Below are 15,506 nucleotides of genomic sequence, written 5' to 3'. Positions count from 1 at the left end.
GTAAGGTGGGGATGGCGGTATCCAGCTCTCAGCACCACCTGTTGTTAGGAAGTTGATTCTTTATTTTGCTATGGTGTTCGTTTTCTGAGGCAGGCTCTCACGGTGGATCCCAGGCTGATTTTAGCATCTTCTGGCTTCAGCTTGTGGAAGCTGCAATTGCACTATTGTGAGTGCCACACCAGAGTTGCCGTGAGAGGATGTCAAGTTCCCTTCCCTTCATCAGTAGGAGTTACTGTGACTATCGCTGTGACCAAAATACCAGAGGAGACACAACTTCAGTAAGGAAGTGTTACTGGAGAAGCTAGGACTCTCTTTTGAGGTTTTAGTTTTGTTAATAAAGGGTTTAGAATCCGACTCAAAGGGTGATTTCATTAGAGCTTAAGAGAGAAACAATAGAGCAGGGAAACTGTAAATCTTAGACTAGGGAGGTGGAGGAGAGAGCCGGGCTCTTCTCTTGGAGGCTGACAGGCAGAAATGGCTGGCCAGGGGTTGTGAAGCATCAGAAAATGAGTGAGAACCTCCAGAGTGTCAGGGAACGCATGCCCAGGCTTTGGTCCATATCTTAAAGGAAAAGAGGTGGAAAAGAAGAAGGAAAAGTTTATTTTGTCAAGAGTTAGGAGCCACATGTCAGAAGCTCTGTAACCTTGTCTTATAGAAGCTTGGCAGTGGTGTATGTGTGTGTGTGTGTGTGTGTGTGTGTGTGTATGACAGGGGGATAGGGGAGGGAACTTGACTAAAGGAGGGGCTTCTGGGAAGAAAATGGGCATAATTAATCCTCCCCTCTCCTAGACAATGTCTTTAGGTGACTCAGATTTCTTGGTGATGGTTGTGGTGTATGTGTGGGGTGTGGACTCTTGGCTGAGTGACCAATAGGCCCAGTTGAATTAACTCTTAACAGGAGAATGTAGTCCGTGATGTTTTGGAGCTTTACCCAAAGGCAGGTATATAATGCTTAGATTCTGTTCTTTTGGCTGGGAGGAAGTAGCTTGGCCATACTGGGTCTCATCTAAACCCAGGAGCCTCCACTTTTTCGTGTGGTGATTTAAATTCTAAAGAGTAGCAAAATATACAGGATAATTTTTAATTGCTGATTATGTGTGTGGGCCCAGCCCACCGTGGGTAGTACCATTCCTAGGCAGGTGGTCCCGGGCAGCAAGCCTAGGTGTAGCATTTCTCTGTGGACTCCGCGTTCCTGCCTTGACTTCCCTTGGCTATGGACGGGAACCTGGAACACCCTCCAACCCCGCTCCAAGTTGTTCCTGGTCAGTAAGAGAAAACAAACCAGGACCATTTTTTAGAGACCACGAGATGTTCCGCGGTCCCTGGGAGGATGAACACCTCCTCTCTCATCAGGATTAGAACAGGAGATTGTGTTTAACTGGAGCATTGATGGATGCAGGGAATTAAAGTGGGGAATGAGGAGACAGGCTGGCCATGAGTAGAGATGGCTAAAGGGGCAATCCAGGACGAGGGAGGGAGGAGGCCTCATGTTACCCTGGAGGGTAACCAGGTGCCTAGGACAGGTGAGGCAGGGTGGGTCCCAAAGAGTATGTCTGTGACCCCAGAAGAAAGTCAGGAGACTGTGCTCGAAACAGTGGAAAGAAGGGAGAAGGGCCCAGGCAGGAGAGACGCTCTGTAGGTTGATTTAAAAATATGGCTAATTTTCCTTTCTGAAAATTTCCAATGTGTATAAAAGCATGAAAATGCAGTGAACCTGCGTGGGGCTGCTCTCCAGCTTCAACAGGATGCATCTGTGGCTGTGCTCAGTTCTGCTTAATCTCAACTCTATTCCCTTCAGCTTTCCATAGACTTTTGTGTGAAGCCAAGGCATTGTGCTATGTAATGACTGGTTTAGTGGGGGAATCCTGGGACTTTTTTTTTTTTTTTTTGGGTTGGGGGTAGTATTGATGGCCCTGACCCTGGGTCTTATTTTGTGTTGTTTATTATAACAAGTTGTTTTAGGGCTCAATGTTTGTTTACTTTTTTTTAAAAAAAGATTTTAGACAGGTTAACCATACCCCCACTTTTCAGCTTCCCAAGTCCTGGGATCACAGACATATGGCACCTGGTCTTGCCGACTATCCCTGGCCTGGTGAGTGTCTTGAGGGCATAAGACCAACCCTCCAGGTCATCTCCTCCTGACACAGTGCCCTTGGTGTTGACCAAGAGCAGCTGACTCTTGCTGTACTGATGTAGAGGAAACTCGAAGTGATAGAATTGGTATTATAAAGGACTTACTAATAGATCTTCTTAGGAGACAGTAAGTCGCACAGTGAAATTTAACTAAGGAGCACGGCCTATAAAACACCCCAAAGATGCTGGGCAGTGGTGGTGCATGTCTTTAATCCCAGCACTTGGAAGACAGAGGCAGGAGCATCTCTGTGAGTTAGAGGTCAGCCTCATCTACAAGAGCTAATTCAGGACAGGCTCCAAAACTACAGAGAAACCCTGTCTCGAAATAAAAAAACAAACACCCCCCCAGAAAACAACAAAACAAAAACCAAAAAAACCCTTAAAAAACCCCAAAGAAGTCGGGCGGTGGTGGCGCACGCCTTTAATCCCAGCACTCGGGAGGCAGAGGCAGGTGGATCTCTGTGAGTTCGAGACCAGCCTGGTCTACAAGAGCTAGTTCCAGGACAGGCTCCAAAACCATAGAGAAACCCTGTCTCGAAACCCCCCCCCCCCAAAAAAAACAAAGATAAATAGTGTGTTAACAGGCCTGTAACATGAATTCTAATTTGTCTTAATAATAAAAGCCCAGAGAAGCAGAACAGCCAGCTACTAGTACTAACCTCACCTCACCTCAGACCAAAATGGTTATTCTGCCTCTACAAATCCCCAGACTGCATCTCTGACTGAATTCTCAGACTGCACTGAGCTCCTGTCTCCTCCTGCCTTATACTTCTCTCTCTGTCCAGCCATATCACTCCTGTCTCCAGTTCCCTAGTGCTGGAATTAAAAGGCATGGGTTCCCAAGTGCTGAGATCACCTTTATGTGAGCTCTATTTCTCTTTTAGACAGTTTTACTCTTATGTAGCTCAGGGTGGCTCTGAACTCACAGAGATCCATCTGCTTCAGTCTCCTGAGAGCTGGAATTAAAAGCATGTACCACCACTGCCTGGCCTCTATGGTTAACTAGTGGCTTAGCTCTGCACTCTGATCTTCAGGCAAGCTTTATTTGTTAGATTACAAACAAAATCTCTCTCCACAGGCCGGTTAGAAACGAGCGAAAGCTAGGATGCTAGCTAGGGTGTGAATGCATGCTCACAAGTCATTAGACTCTGATTCCCATGACGAAGGAGATAGCTCTGTCTCACAACCGGCTTCTAGGTTTTCCCCAAACCAAAGAGATATCTCTAAGGGGCATCTGGAGGTAGGGGCGGATACAGTATAGGGTCGCTACTACCGTTAAATCCAGATCTGCCATTAAATCCTTCGAGCTCTCATCAGGAAAGCCTTAATTCTGGCAGGTGGACAAAATCACCCCAGGCAACAACCATTTGAAAAAGAGCAACTCCGATGTACTTAAAAATCTAATTCTGGCAATGTGTAATATCTTTGCTGTGTAAATCTCCTAGCTGCCTAAGTAGCCAGAATTGTAGTCTCCTGTCTCTGTTTTCATTGTTCCAAGGGTCACATGGGTCCAGGACCCGAAGGAGATTTAAGGATGACAGCGGAAGCAGAATGCACAAGTCCAGGGTGTATATAACAGTACATACACCAAATAACAGAATCTGTGGGGGATGATGGGCCTTAGCGGAGAGCCGGGGAATCGCTCTACAAGGGTTCTTCCTTCATCTCTAAGTGTGTGGATTGATTTTCAGTAGGAAGGTAAATTATTCCATAACAGGGTAAAGGAAGCCTACCCCTATGTATGTATTCTTTGACCTATGACCACTCCAATGGCAGGCTGTTTTTCTGCCCTGATTCCTCTCTGCTAGGTTGACAAATACAGTAACTTTACATTTCAGAACAAAACAAAACACAGCATTAGTGTATGTCCCCTACATCACCGGGACATGCTCAAACTAAGAAATCATTTGTTTTTTTAGTATATTTTCCTAACTTTCAAATTGAATCATGACTCTGGCCTTCATTTTGTTGCAGCTAAATCTGGTCATGATGTTTTCACAGAAGCCCTGCAGTGCAAAGCCCCTGACCTAGCATTGTTTCTTAGAGTATGGTCCTCAAGCCGATCCTCAACATTGGCAAGGCTGGGTTCAAAATGAAAGACTGCAGGCATTTAGAATGCAGAGTCCACGTCCTTCTAAAGGAAGTTGTTGACCTTGAGGATAAAGCCACTGACCTTCAGAATGTAGCCTGTAATGACATCTGACACTCCAGCACAAGGGCCCTGTTGCTCACTGAGGGCTTAGGACCCGTGACAAAAGATGTAGACTACTTTAAGTACGTCAGAACTGGTACAAAGTGTCCCTTAGGCAGGGTGTCTGTAGCCTCCCCTAGGCGTCCAGGGCCGTGTGTATGTGTTTTGCATTGACTTTGGCCCTGGGCTTTGCATTTGAGGCTTTGGGGCTCTGTTTTTGCCCGCCCGCACCTGTTTCCGCGCTCATTGAAGTCTGTGAACCAGAGACTTTTTTTCTCCAGGCAGGAATCGCCGTTGCGGGTGGGCGGGGCCTGGAGGTGGAGGCCACGTGTGCTGGAACTAAGCAGGAAGTGACAGCAGGAGTGGAGCCCGGCGAGCCAGTGGCATTTGGGGCTGATGGAAGTGGAGAGGGGGCTGGAGAGGGCACCCTAGTGAGTCGCCTTTTCTCTCCTTAGGCCCGGGGTCCCTGGCAGTCACAAGAGTGTGCTGCGGCCTGGAGATGGCAAAGGGTTGCCCTGGGGAAGGCAGGTCTTGGCGGAGCAGCAGGGGGCTGTGGCAGGTGGCAGAGGAGGGAGGGTGTTCGGGCCCCCTCTGCTCCACCCTAGGATGAGCTGGAAACAGCGATCTGCGGCCCCTCTGTGCACAGCCAAGGGCCTCTTCATTCATTGTTTCATGGTGGTGTGTAGGGGGAACGAGGGATCGCTGGGAGCCGAAGGCAGCAGTTCAGAGGTCCGGTCCCTCCCACTCCCCGCTGCAGCTGGTCTGGGGGAGGCCTGAGAGTGGCGGGGTGCCTGGTAGAGAACTTTCTCACTTTCATCCTGGCAGCTCAGCTCCTGTCTCCAGGGCGTCTCTGGTGGAGCCTGGCCTGCGTGTTCTGTGTGAGCTCACTGGAGCCAGACTGTGCCTGACTGGAACTAAACCAGCATCTCAAAAAGGGGGAGGCAACAGATTTAAAAGAGGAGGGGGAACAGAACAGAACAGGCCCGAGGGAAAGGTGCCGGCTTAACAGGAGGTGGCTGCTCTGTGCAGTGAAAATGCACAGCTGGGTGGATGACATTTTTGAAGTTAGGATTGGGCAGAGGAGGGTCCTCTCTCCTGGTCACGGGTCCACTTTATGATGCTAATATCCGGCCCTTGAGGGAAGTCCGGAGCAGACTGCCTGGCATGATATGGAAGTGTTGTGACTGGCATGTCCTGTTCCTAAGAGCATATTGGAACAGTTGGTGCCAGTCTCCTATAGGGTAGGCCTCGCTAAACCATTGATTGTGTAGAAACTGGTCTGGATTTATGCACTTAGCTGTGCAAGAATTCCCCATGGAGGATAGGATTGAGAGTTCAAAGTCATCCTCTGCTACACGGTGAGTTCCGGGCTACATTAAAAACAAGCCGGAACTAAGTAGCTCCCTCCCCAGGGGACCAGAACTAGTGGCCCTCCACCACCTTTGAGGAGCCAGAGTTTTCAGTGAATGGAAGAAACCTCTCCAAGGCGTGCTGGGCTCGCCTGTCATTAATGCTGTTGCTGGTGGATGGATGGACCGGGTATGGCTTCAGTCTAATACATTCGCTTAGGAGAGGATTGTATTATCCCACCAGGCTCCATGCTCCATGATCACCCACAACTCCCTTCTGTTTGATTTTGCTGGGGTAAATGAGTTTTTTTTTTTTTTTTTTTTTTAACCAGTAGCTGTCAAAAGACACAGTCAAGTACTGGGGGGTGTTTTATGCCATGATTTGTCGTGGATAGCAAGGATTGAAGGGATGTTAGCTTGGTGTCTGTCTTTGTAACCAATTCACATTTTACTCACCAGCAACTGGGAACAATCAGTGTATTAGTGGTCCAGGGAGGGTCTCAGTTTAGAAACAGTTACAAGTCCCTCTTATTTTTCTGTTTTATTTTTGGACATAGGATCTCACCATGGAACCCTGGTTGGCCTGAAACCCTCTATGTAGACCAGGCTGGCCTCAAACTTGCAGAGATCTGCTTGCATTGGCCTCTGCGTGCTGGGACTAAAGACACGTGTCACCGTGGCTTGATTTGGGGATGGCTAATTGTTTGCTTGCAGTTGTTTCTTTTTAGTTGTTAATTTGTGCAGGCCACTGTCTTGAGTGCCTACCTCAGGGGTGTTCAAGCTGCACCCCAAGTACAAAATAGTAAACTCACTTGAACATGGTGAGATTTGGGAGAGGGTGCATTTTCAATCTGCCTTTTTATTTGTTTATGTAATGTTTGTCTGTGGGACTTGTGCCTCCCCTGATGCAAATGTCGAGGGCAGAGGCCAGCATGTTGGTGCTTTCCCTTCTGTGAGTATTGGGAATTAGACTCAGGTTGTCAGGCTTGGTGGAGCTTTTGTTGTTATTTGATTGTGCGGTTCTCATAACAACAGTGTCCTGTTGAAATGGTAAAAGGTTGCATATATTTGGAGTCTGAACCCACTTGGTGGTTTTACCTTAGACCTAGCACAGGGGCCCAGCTGGGCTCCTCTGAGCCCACACCCTTTCCTGAGTGTGGATTGGGTACAGGGCCCTGTCCACAAGCTGCCTTGGTTTCCTCTAAGGTCAGCAGTGGGAACATCTTCAGCCCTTGATATGCAGGCATGGAATTCCTGGCTGCTCAGCCCTGAGGGAGCCAAGCCAGGTGGGGTCAGGTCCAGTCCTGTGGGTGCTGGGGAGCGAAAGGGGAGCTGAATGAGGCCTTTCAGCTGAGGCCCCACACCTAGTGTGTGCCAGGGCACACGGCTGCTTCTCAAGTGGACTTCCCTGCTTTGGAACTTTCCACAGGAGAAGCCTGACTCTATCGTTTCAGAGCTAGGAGGGGGGTAGGCTGGCTATGGCCTCAGTGTTGAGCATGGTTAAGTCTGAGGAGGTTCTCTGGACCCACGCAAGAGAGGCCCTTTCTTTTCTTGGTGGGCCATTCTGCCGCATCACCGTCAAGAGTGCTGAGCTTCAGGGCAAGCGCCGCTCATAGTTTTATTTCTTTGTGCTCTCTGGTTCTATCGTCCGGGTAAGCTAGCTTCTTCTCATTCAGCAAGTGGTTCCCAGGGGGTGCCCAGCCCCTTTTCACAAGGCTGTGGCAAAGCGTGGTCTCCATCCTCAAGCAGTTTAGAAGAGATGAAGGAGGCAGACCCTATAGAGAGCAGCAAGGATATGTGTTTGGACATGCTGGGGGATTGTGGAATGTTCTGTTACAGAGCTGGCATCAGGTGGGCCTCAGAGTAGGCTCTTGGGTTCAGAGGGCAGGAGCCATGGAGGGAAGGCATCCCTGAAGGGGCTTATGGGAGCAAAAACGTGGAGGTACGGCTGTCTGGGTCTGTAAAGATGCTGTAATGAACTGAGTTGAATGGGAGTGTGGTGCCTATACGGGGCGTTGTTGGACTTTGGCTCGGAGACTCCATGGAGGAGTGAAGGGCTGTCAGTGGAATTTCTCCTATGTTTAGCCAGGAGCCTGGCTTGGGGAGCCGGGGAAGGCATGAGTAGGAATCAGATGGAAACACTTCAGAAGGGAATTTGAGCTAGTGGCTCACATTGGCAGGGCCTGAGAAGAAATGGCGGGCAAGGGCAGGTGCATGGAATGAGTGGGGAAGGCTGTGGCAGGATCTCCATGGCCCCTTCCCTCCACCTTGTGCAGCTCAGACTCTTCATGCTTCTCTCTTGAGCAACTTCCCAGTACTGCAGCCTCTTGGGAGGGCTTTCTGGCCTCTTTCTCCCGGTGTTCTCAGGTCACTTTTTTTTTTTTTTTTTTTTTTTTTTGGTTTTTTGAGACAGGGTTTCTCTGTGGCTTTGGAGCCTGTCCTGGAACTAGCTCTTGTAGACCAGGCTGGTCTCGAACTCACAGAGATTCACCTGCCTCTGCCTCCCAAGTGCTGGGATTAAAGGCGTGCGCCACCACCGCCTGGCCCCTCTCAGGTCGCTTTTTAAAGTTATTTGACTTTTACTGTTCCTGGAGCCCGAATGCAAGGGCTACTTACTGCATTGGGGCGACTGGAAGGTGCACACCACCTACTCGGAAGGAAAGCCCTGTAGGCAGGGGCTTGGGGCATGCATATGTCACTTTCAGGGCCCCTCAGCATTTGACTCTCTTGTTCTGTACACAGCTGTATCCAGCATGCTGCAAGGCTACAGCTCCGTGTTCCAGGCCTTGCTGGGGACCTTCTTTACCTGGGCAATGACCGCTGCCGGAGCAGCTCTTGTGTTCGTATTCTCCAGTGGGCAGGTGAGTTGCTTACTTTCTGGAGGTTCACAGGGACCCTTCGTGAGCTCTGAAACTGTCCCTCTTCCGCACAGCGATTGGCAGCGGCCACACGGGCAGTTGGTGAGGTGGCAATGTTCTCTTACCTCCTTGTTTTCTCTCCATCCCCTTACTAGGTCAGGAGGTAGGCACCTGTTGGTGGCACACAAGCCACACATTGTTTTGCCCTCACCTGCCTCTGGCAGCCTGGCTCTAAAGGGCGTGGCACGGAGTGCCTCGCTATTTCTCCTCCATTAACTTGCTGCCTCATTCCGAGCTTCCATCTAATTTCCTGCATGCCTGGAGCAGGGTGTACTGTGCAGGATCCGAGCTGATTAGGTTTCAGATGGAACTGCCCTCCCTGTGGCCTTGAGTTAGTTAGACAATTGGTTAGTTAGACCTTGCGGGGAGGAAGAGATCTGCTTCTCTTCTACCCCCGCCCAGGGCATTTCGTTCCTCCCCCTTGGCTAAATATTGACAGGCTCACCTCCTTAACCCCTGCAGACTTCTATCTGCCTACCTCTATCCCCGAATGAATACAGGTAGTCCCACTTCCTCATTTTCTCTTCCAATATCATGTAAGCCCACCCTTACCTCAAATGCATCTTCTCTTAGAATAGTACAGATAAACCCCTCGCCCATGTGCATACTGTGTCTGTCCAGCCCTTGCCCCATATATCCTCCACACGTCCTACGGATAGCCCCCAGTTCCTCCATTCATTCTCGGGCCATACATTCTGGCCCCACATTCTCATGAGATCTCCTATATCTTCCTGCCCTTCTTCCTCTACACTCCACATCCTTACATCCTCTCTGCCCTCAACATACACCCTCCCACACTCTATACCACAGGCACAGTCCATACCCACCTCCTATGCCTGAAATTCCACTCTCCTCCAACCCTGCCACCTGCAGCCCCGGGTCACTCATGGCTGTCTTGAAGAATATAATCCTTGCTTTGCTCAGGGCACTTGGAGATGCTATAAGGGTGGCCCATGAGAGAGCCCTGGATCTAGAAACGAAAACTCTAGAAAAGTCAGTATCTCAGGCCCCATGTGTTATAGACGAGTTTGGCAGGGATTGGCTTCAGCAATAATGTACCGCCTCCCACACTGCTGCCTCCACCTTAACTGGGGAGACTGGTTGGCCCAAATCTATCATGTGGAGACTTGGATCTCAAATTACACAACCAGGAACTATAAGACACCCAAGATCTCAGTGTGTAAGACACCTAGTTAGGTCAAATTCACAGACAGAAAATGGCCCTTGCCAGAAGCTGAGAGGAGTGGGAGGGAGGAAGAGGGAGGTGGCTGAGTGGGCACAGAGAAGCCTTGTGTACAAGGACCACTGTCTCCCTTAGCATGGTGTCCATGAGGTTCATCCATGAGGATATTAAGTGGGCACAGAGAAGCCTTGTGTACAAGGACCACTTAGCGTGGTGTCCATGAGGTTCATCCATGAGGATATTAAGTGGGTACGGAGAAGCCCTGTATGCCAGGACCACTGTCTCACTTAGCATGGTGTCCATGAGGTTCATCCACACTGTCCCAGTATGGGGGCATCTTCCCTTTTTAATGCTGAAGAATATTACATCGTGTGTGCAGACCACAAGAGATTGTCTACTGTACATGATGGACGCAGAGTAAATTGGAACAGATGTGCACATTTTATACCTCTGCAGTTTATTATTTTATAAAGGCCCATGAATCTGGGCCGAGATCAAGTGACAGCTCCTCATATTTTCTTCAGGCTCCTTCCCAGTTACTACCCTGACCTGGACTTCCATTCCATGTATGACACCCCAACTGTGCCCCGTGTCCCCACAGTGTAGACTTTCCAGTCTGGGTGCTGTTGTGAGGTGCTAGCCTCACGTAGCGTTTACTGTTTGGTGTCTGGCCGAGTTCACCCTGTTTGGTTCCCAGTCTACCCACTGCTTCTGTCTGTTGTGTCCATGTGTCTATGCCTATCTGTACACACATGCATGCACACAGTGTGTTCTTTGTGCATGTAACGTGCGTGCAGAATTTCTTCACCCTGTGGTAATTGGTTGACCTCTTCGCTGTATCTGTCTTTCTGTGGGTGGGACTTGTTGTAGTTTCTGGTTTTGGGGTCTTATGAACAGTGCACCTTGTTCATGGGTTTGGTGATTCCCAGCATGCATTTCTGTCATTTCTCAATATTGGCATGTGTACTGTAGTCGACTTCCATTAGTCCCACCACATGGCTTTCTGTGTGACATGGTTGGGCCAGTTTATGTCCCCGCCTGTGTGACCATTTTGGTTGCTTCTTATGTTCCTTACCAGCCCTTGGTCATTTCCATATGGGTGCTGGGTAAGAGAGAATGAGTGGCCCGTGCACCCCAAGACCCCCTCTCCTTGCCAAGGGTACTTCTGATTGACTCTGTGAGACTAGGAAGTCAGTAGGAGTAGGCCAGTGACTCTTTCGGGTTGTGTGGCACTGTCCCGGCTGAGGCCACATCAGCATGTCCTTCGTCACGTCCATCATTGTGTCCTGGAAACTGAAGCATCTCACTTTTTCATTTTCAGAGGCGGATCTTAGACGGAAGTCTGGGCTTTGCTGCAGGGGTGAGTCGCTTCTAGTGGGTGAAGTGTGTTGATCCTAACCTTTCCCTCCACGGGGCTGCCAGCCCCCCACATAGTCCAGATGTGTTTCCTATGAGAGCCAACACCTCCTCCTGTCGCTGACTGTGTTCATTTCCCGGCTTATTCGGTACTCTCTATTCTTTACATGGAGAAGAGACTTAAAAAATAAGATAGCATCCGGGGAGGGCCTAGCCTGATAAATAGCATGAATCAAACATCTCCTTTCTCTCTTCTTGAAGGACTTTTTAAAGGATTTATTTTTATTTTGAGCCATGTAATGTGCTGGGGGGGGGTGGTGGTCGTGGTATATGCAGGTCCCCTCAGGTCAGCAGTATCCGATCTCACTGGAGTTGGACTTCCAGAAGGTTATGAGACTCCTCTTGTGGGTGCTGGGAATCAAACTTGTCATCTGTAAGAACAGTATGTATGCTTGCCTGCTTCACCGTCTCTCCAGCCCCGGGACTTTTTATTTTTGGTACTCTGAAGCAACAGGAAAAAAAAAATCATAATCTATATCCTCGGTACACATCACCCACCTGCAGCCGTGATTGACATTTGGCAAATCTCATCCCATCTGTCTCCCTGTAGCCTTCTTGGGAGCTCAGAATGTTTTATAAAAGCAAATCCAGATCCATGTAATTTCACCTGGAAATTCAATATGTATCTCAAACTGAGTGACTTCTTGTGAAACCATAATCAGTATGCCACTGTCACACCTACCAAAATGCAAACAGTAATTCCTTGCTGTCATCAAATGCTCAATCCATATTCACATTCCCTCTTGTCTTTCCCAAGTGACCTGTAAGATTATTCTGCAGGAGCTGGGATCTGCAGGAGCTGGGATCCACAGAAGATTTGTTGGCCATGTTTTCTGAGTCTCTCAAGTCTTCCCCTATCCCATCTCCTAAGCTGGTAATTTGTTGGAGAAACTGGGTCTTTGTTTCTAGAACGTTCCACATTCTGGGTTTGGTGGATTCCTTTCCTGTGGTGTTTACTACTTGTTCTTTTGCTGATCTCAAGCCAAGAGTTAATTCACCTAGAGGCTTAATTCATATTTTACTTTTCTTTAAAAATTATTTGCATGAATTTGTGTTTGTGTGTGAGCATACCTGTGCCACCGCGCACATGTGGGGGTTGCAGGGTCATTTGCAGGCCATGTCCTCCTTCCACTGTATGTGACCCGAGGGTCAGACTCATGTCGTTAGGCCTGGAGGAAAACTCCTTTCCCACTGAGCCATTTCGCACTCTGGGAAAACTTGTCTTAGGGTGGGACCTCACTGACATCACTTGAGTCTGAGCTGTCACACAAGGGTCTGTCCTTAGAGAACACAGAGATCCCCAAGCTTATGTAGGTACAGAGAGAGCAGTAGCTGTTTCTAGGCCGTCAGCTTGCATACACTCCTCTCCATAAATCTGCTCTGCCTAAGAATGCTCTGGAAGCCGGCTCTTCTTTCCAGCCTCCCCTAGGAAGATGCCCTCTGTCTATTCTCTTGTCTCCCAGCAGCAAACACTCCTGGTGGAAATTGAGATTTAGGATGATGTAATCCCCTTTGAGGTGAATGCCTCCAGTGATCTATGGACCCCTCATAAAGCCCCACTTCTCAAAGGTTCTGTTACCACACAGGAACGCCACTCTAGAGACCCAGCGTTAAACTTATGGACCCTTGATGGCCCCTCCCATAGCAGCTTAGAAGGACTCTGAGCTATCTGCTGAGGGTTCCCATATGAGAAGCTGGTGTGTTGTAATGTATGAAGATGCTGAGGGGCAGGGTCCTTCTCCAGCCACTGTCCCCAGACTCACCTCAGGGTCCACGGCACTATTGTTAAGTGAATGATCGGGGCCCTTGGGGTTGGCATAAGGCAGCCTTTCACGTCTCTGTTTTTGGACTCAGTCTGACTCTCATGGCTCCCAAAGGCCAGTGATTTCTGAAGGCTCACACGGGCACCACGGTGGCATCTCTGTCCCCAGCTTTCCCCCGGCCCTGCTCAGCATGTGCAAGCATGGTGGAGGGTGACCTGACCCATGCTGCTAGGTGAACAATCTACGGCGAGAAGAGGGGCACCGAGGCACAGCAGGAATGAGCTACTCAGAGAGAAGATAGATTGTTGCTGTTATTATTGTATGTTTTCTTTATGATTTCACACTTAGGCTTCCTTTGTGACTCTCAGCAGAATGGGGGAGGGAGTGATTTAGATCACCCCTCCTCCACAGTGCGGGGATGTAACAGTTTTTATCTCGGAGAAAGAGCTCCTTGCTTTTTCTTGCCCTGCTGAGTGCTAGGGTGGAGTGTTTTCTGATCGAGTGGCCCTGAGACCTTCCTCTGGAGTCTCTCGAGTAGCCACCACCCATCTCCTGCCTTCACCTATTTCTCCCTGTCTTGCTTGTACTGGTACCTAGTTAGTATGTACAGTGCCTAGTTAGTATGTACGGTGCCTAGTTAGTATGTACGGTGCTTAGTTAGTATGTACGGTGCCTAGTTAGTATGTACGGTGCCTAGTTAGTATGTACGGTGCCTAGTTAGTATGTGCGGTGCCTAGTTAGTATGTGCGGTGCCTAGTTAGTATGTACGGTGCCTAGTTAGTATGTATGGTGCCTAGTTAGTATGTACGGTGCCTAGTTAGTATGTACGGTGCCTAGTTAGTATGTACGGTGCCTAGTTAGTATGTACGGTGCTTAGTTAGTATGTATGGTGCCTAGTTAGTATGTACGGTGCCTAGTTAGTATGACTACCACCAGCCTGTATTCCTGTTACCCCCACTCTCATCCTGCTGCCCCACTTTGCAGGCCTGGGCCTATTGTACAAATGAGCTGGAATGCTCTTCTTGGGGATGTAATCCTTGATGAGGATGACTCCCATTGTCCTCGTAAGGAGAGTGATGTGAAGATGAGAAAAAGCTAAAATGGTCCAGAGATGGGATGTGGCTCAGTTGAAGAGCACTTACCTAGCATGTGCAAGGCCCTGGGTTCAATCCCCAGCATCTCCCTAAAACAAAACACCTAGAGATTCAGGTTACATGGCCGTGTATATGTTCGAGTCACCCCATCTTTGTAGTTTCTCTGTAGGAACTGGTAGATGCAAATAGCTGCTCCTTTAATGTGATTGGCTCAGGCAGGTTCTCACAAGATGCTCCTTTAGCATGACGGGGTTGGTTGCAGCTGTCTGTCCATCCATTCACTCACCCGCCCATTCATCTGGCATCTGGTAGAAGCCTGTTCTTCTCTATTCACTGTGACAAGCGCAGGGCAGCCGAGGGACAAGAAAACACTTGTGTCTTTCAAGAAGTTGTAATCTACTGGCAGGGGTGTGCCAACCAGTCTGGTGGGCTAACTCCATCTGCTACCTGTTCTTGTGAATAGAGACAATGCACTGGAACAAGCCACACCCACACGTCACACTGCCTGAGGCTGCTTTCGCATCGCAACAACAGCACTGGGCTCGCAAAGACACAGCTATTTGTTCTTTGGACTTTAAGAAAAGTTTGCTGGCTCCTGAGGTGACATGGGGGGGGGGCTGGGAATTCAGAGCCTGGTGCCTATGTGAATAGCCGGAAAGGAGAGGACCACAGCTCTGTTCTGTTGGGCCCAGCTGTGGGTTCCAGAATGCACCCTGGAATGTCTGGAGTTCCCAAGCAGACAGTTTCCTGGGAGATGCCTGGCCTTGTGTGATCCTGCAAAAGAGGCTTGGTGCTTTTTTCTTCTGTTGCTGAGGGTCCTGTGCAGACAGGAAGGCTTTGTAGTGTAGTATGCTGACTTACATGGACTCGTACACCATTCTTCATGTCATTAAGACCCAGTGTTTCAGAGCTAGAGAGCTGGTCCAGTGGTTAAGAATGTGTTGCTCTGCAGAGGACCTGGGTTTGGTTCCCAGTACCTGCATGGGGTGACTCACATCTACTGTAACTCCAGCTCCAGGGGCTCTGACTCTTCTGGACTCCATGGGTACCCATGCTCACACATACACACCCACACGGAGACACAGGCATACACACAATTAAAACAGAGTAATAAATCTCAAGAAAGGACACCATCTCCAGTGCTGGTCAGGGCAAAGGTGCTGCGATGGCAAATGATGATTGGGGACTTTATGGGATTTAGACTCAAAAGGAAGCAAAGCTCTGGGCGTGCCTGTGAGGGATTTCTCTGGTAGGTTAACTAAAGGGGGAAGAGGAACCCTCTGTGCTTGCAGCACCATTCGTAGACCAGGGCCCTGGGCTGAATAAAGGAGAATAAAGCTGAGCAGCAGCCGTCATCTCTCTGTGTCCCTGCCTGTGGAAGCCGTGTGACTGGCCGCATCGTGTTTTTGTTGTTCAAGACGGCCCCCACCGTGATAGACCATATCCCTTTAGACCGTAA

At 49.3% G+C, this 15,506-nt stretch overlaps 1 protein-coding gene across 9 annotated transcripts in view; it reads left to right on the top strand.

Moving 5' to 3' along the window:
• Slc39a11 (solute carrier family 39 member 11) overlaps positions 1-15,506 on the top strand; it is a 434,880-nt gene that overhangs the window by 80,582 nt on the left and 338,792 nt on the right. For 2 of the 9 annotated variants that reach the window (XM_057776240.1, XM_057776241.1), the window contains exons 2-3: positions 8,416-8,534; positions 11,096-11,134. The exons of 1 other annotated variant lie outside the window; for it this stretch is intronic. In XM_057776240.1, coding sequence (XP_057632223.1) covers positions 8,427-8,534; positions 11,096-11,134 — 147 coding nt within the window. In that variant the 5' untranslated portion in view covers positions 8,416-8,426. Of the gene's footprint in view, positions 1-4,656; positions 4,756-5,753; positions 5,864-8,415; positions 8,535-11,095; positions 11,135-15,506 lie in introns of those variants that run through there. 6 more of the 9 variants (XM_057776239.1, XM_057776238.1, XM_057776237.1 and 3 more) reach the window with 6 other exon arrangements.

The sequence above is a fragment of the Chionomys nivalis genome, chromosome 7 (assembly GCF_950005125.1).
Source record: "Chionomys nivalis chromosome 7, mChiNiv1.1, whole genome shotgun sequence".
Classification (NCBI taxonomy): Eukaryota; Metazoa; Chordata; class Mammalia; order Rodentia; family Cricetidae; genus Chionomys; species Chionomys nivalis.
The sequence above is the reverse complement of the archived record's forward strand: the minus strand, read 5'-3'. Positions and strand labels throughout refer to the sequence as shown.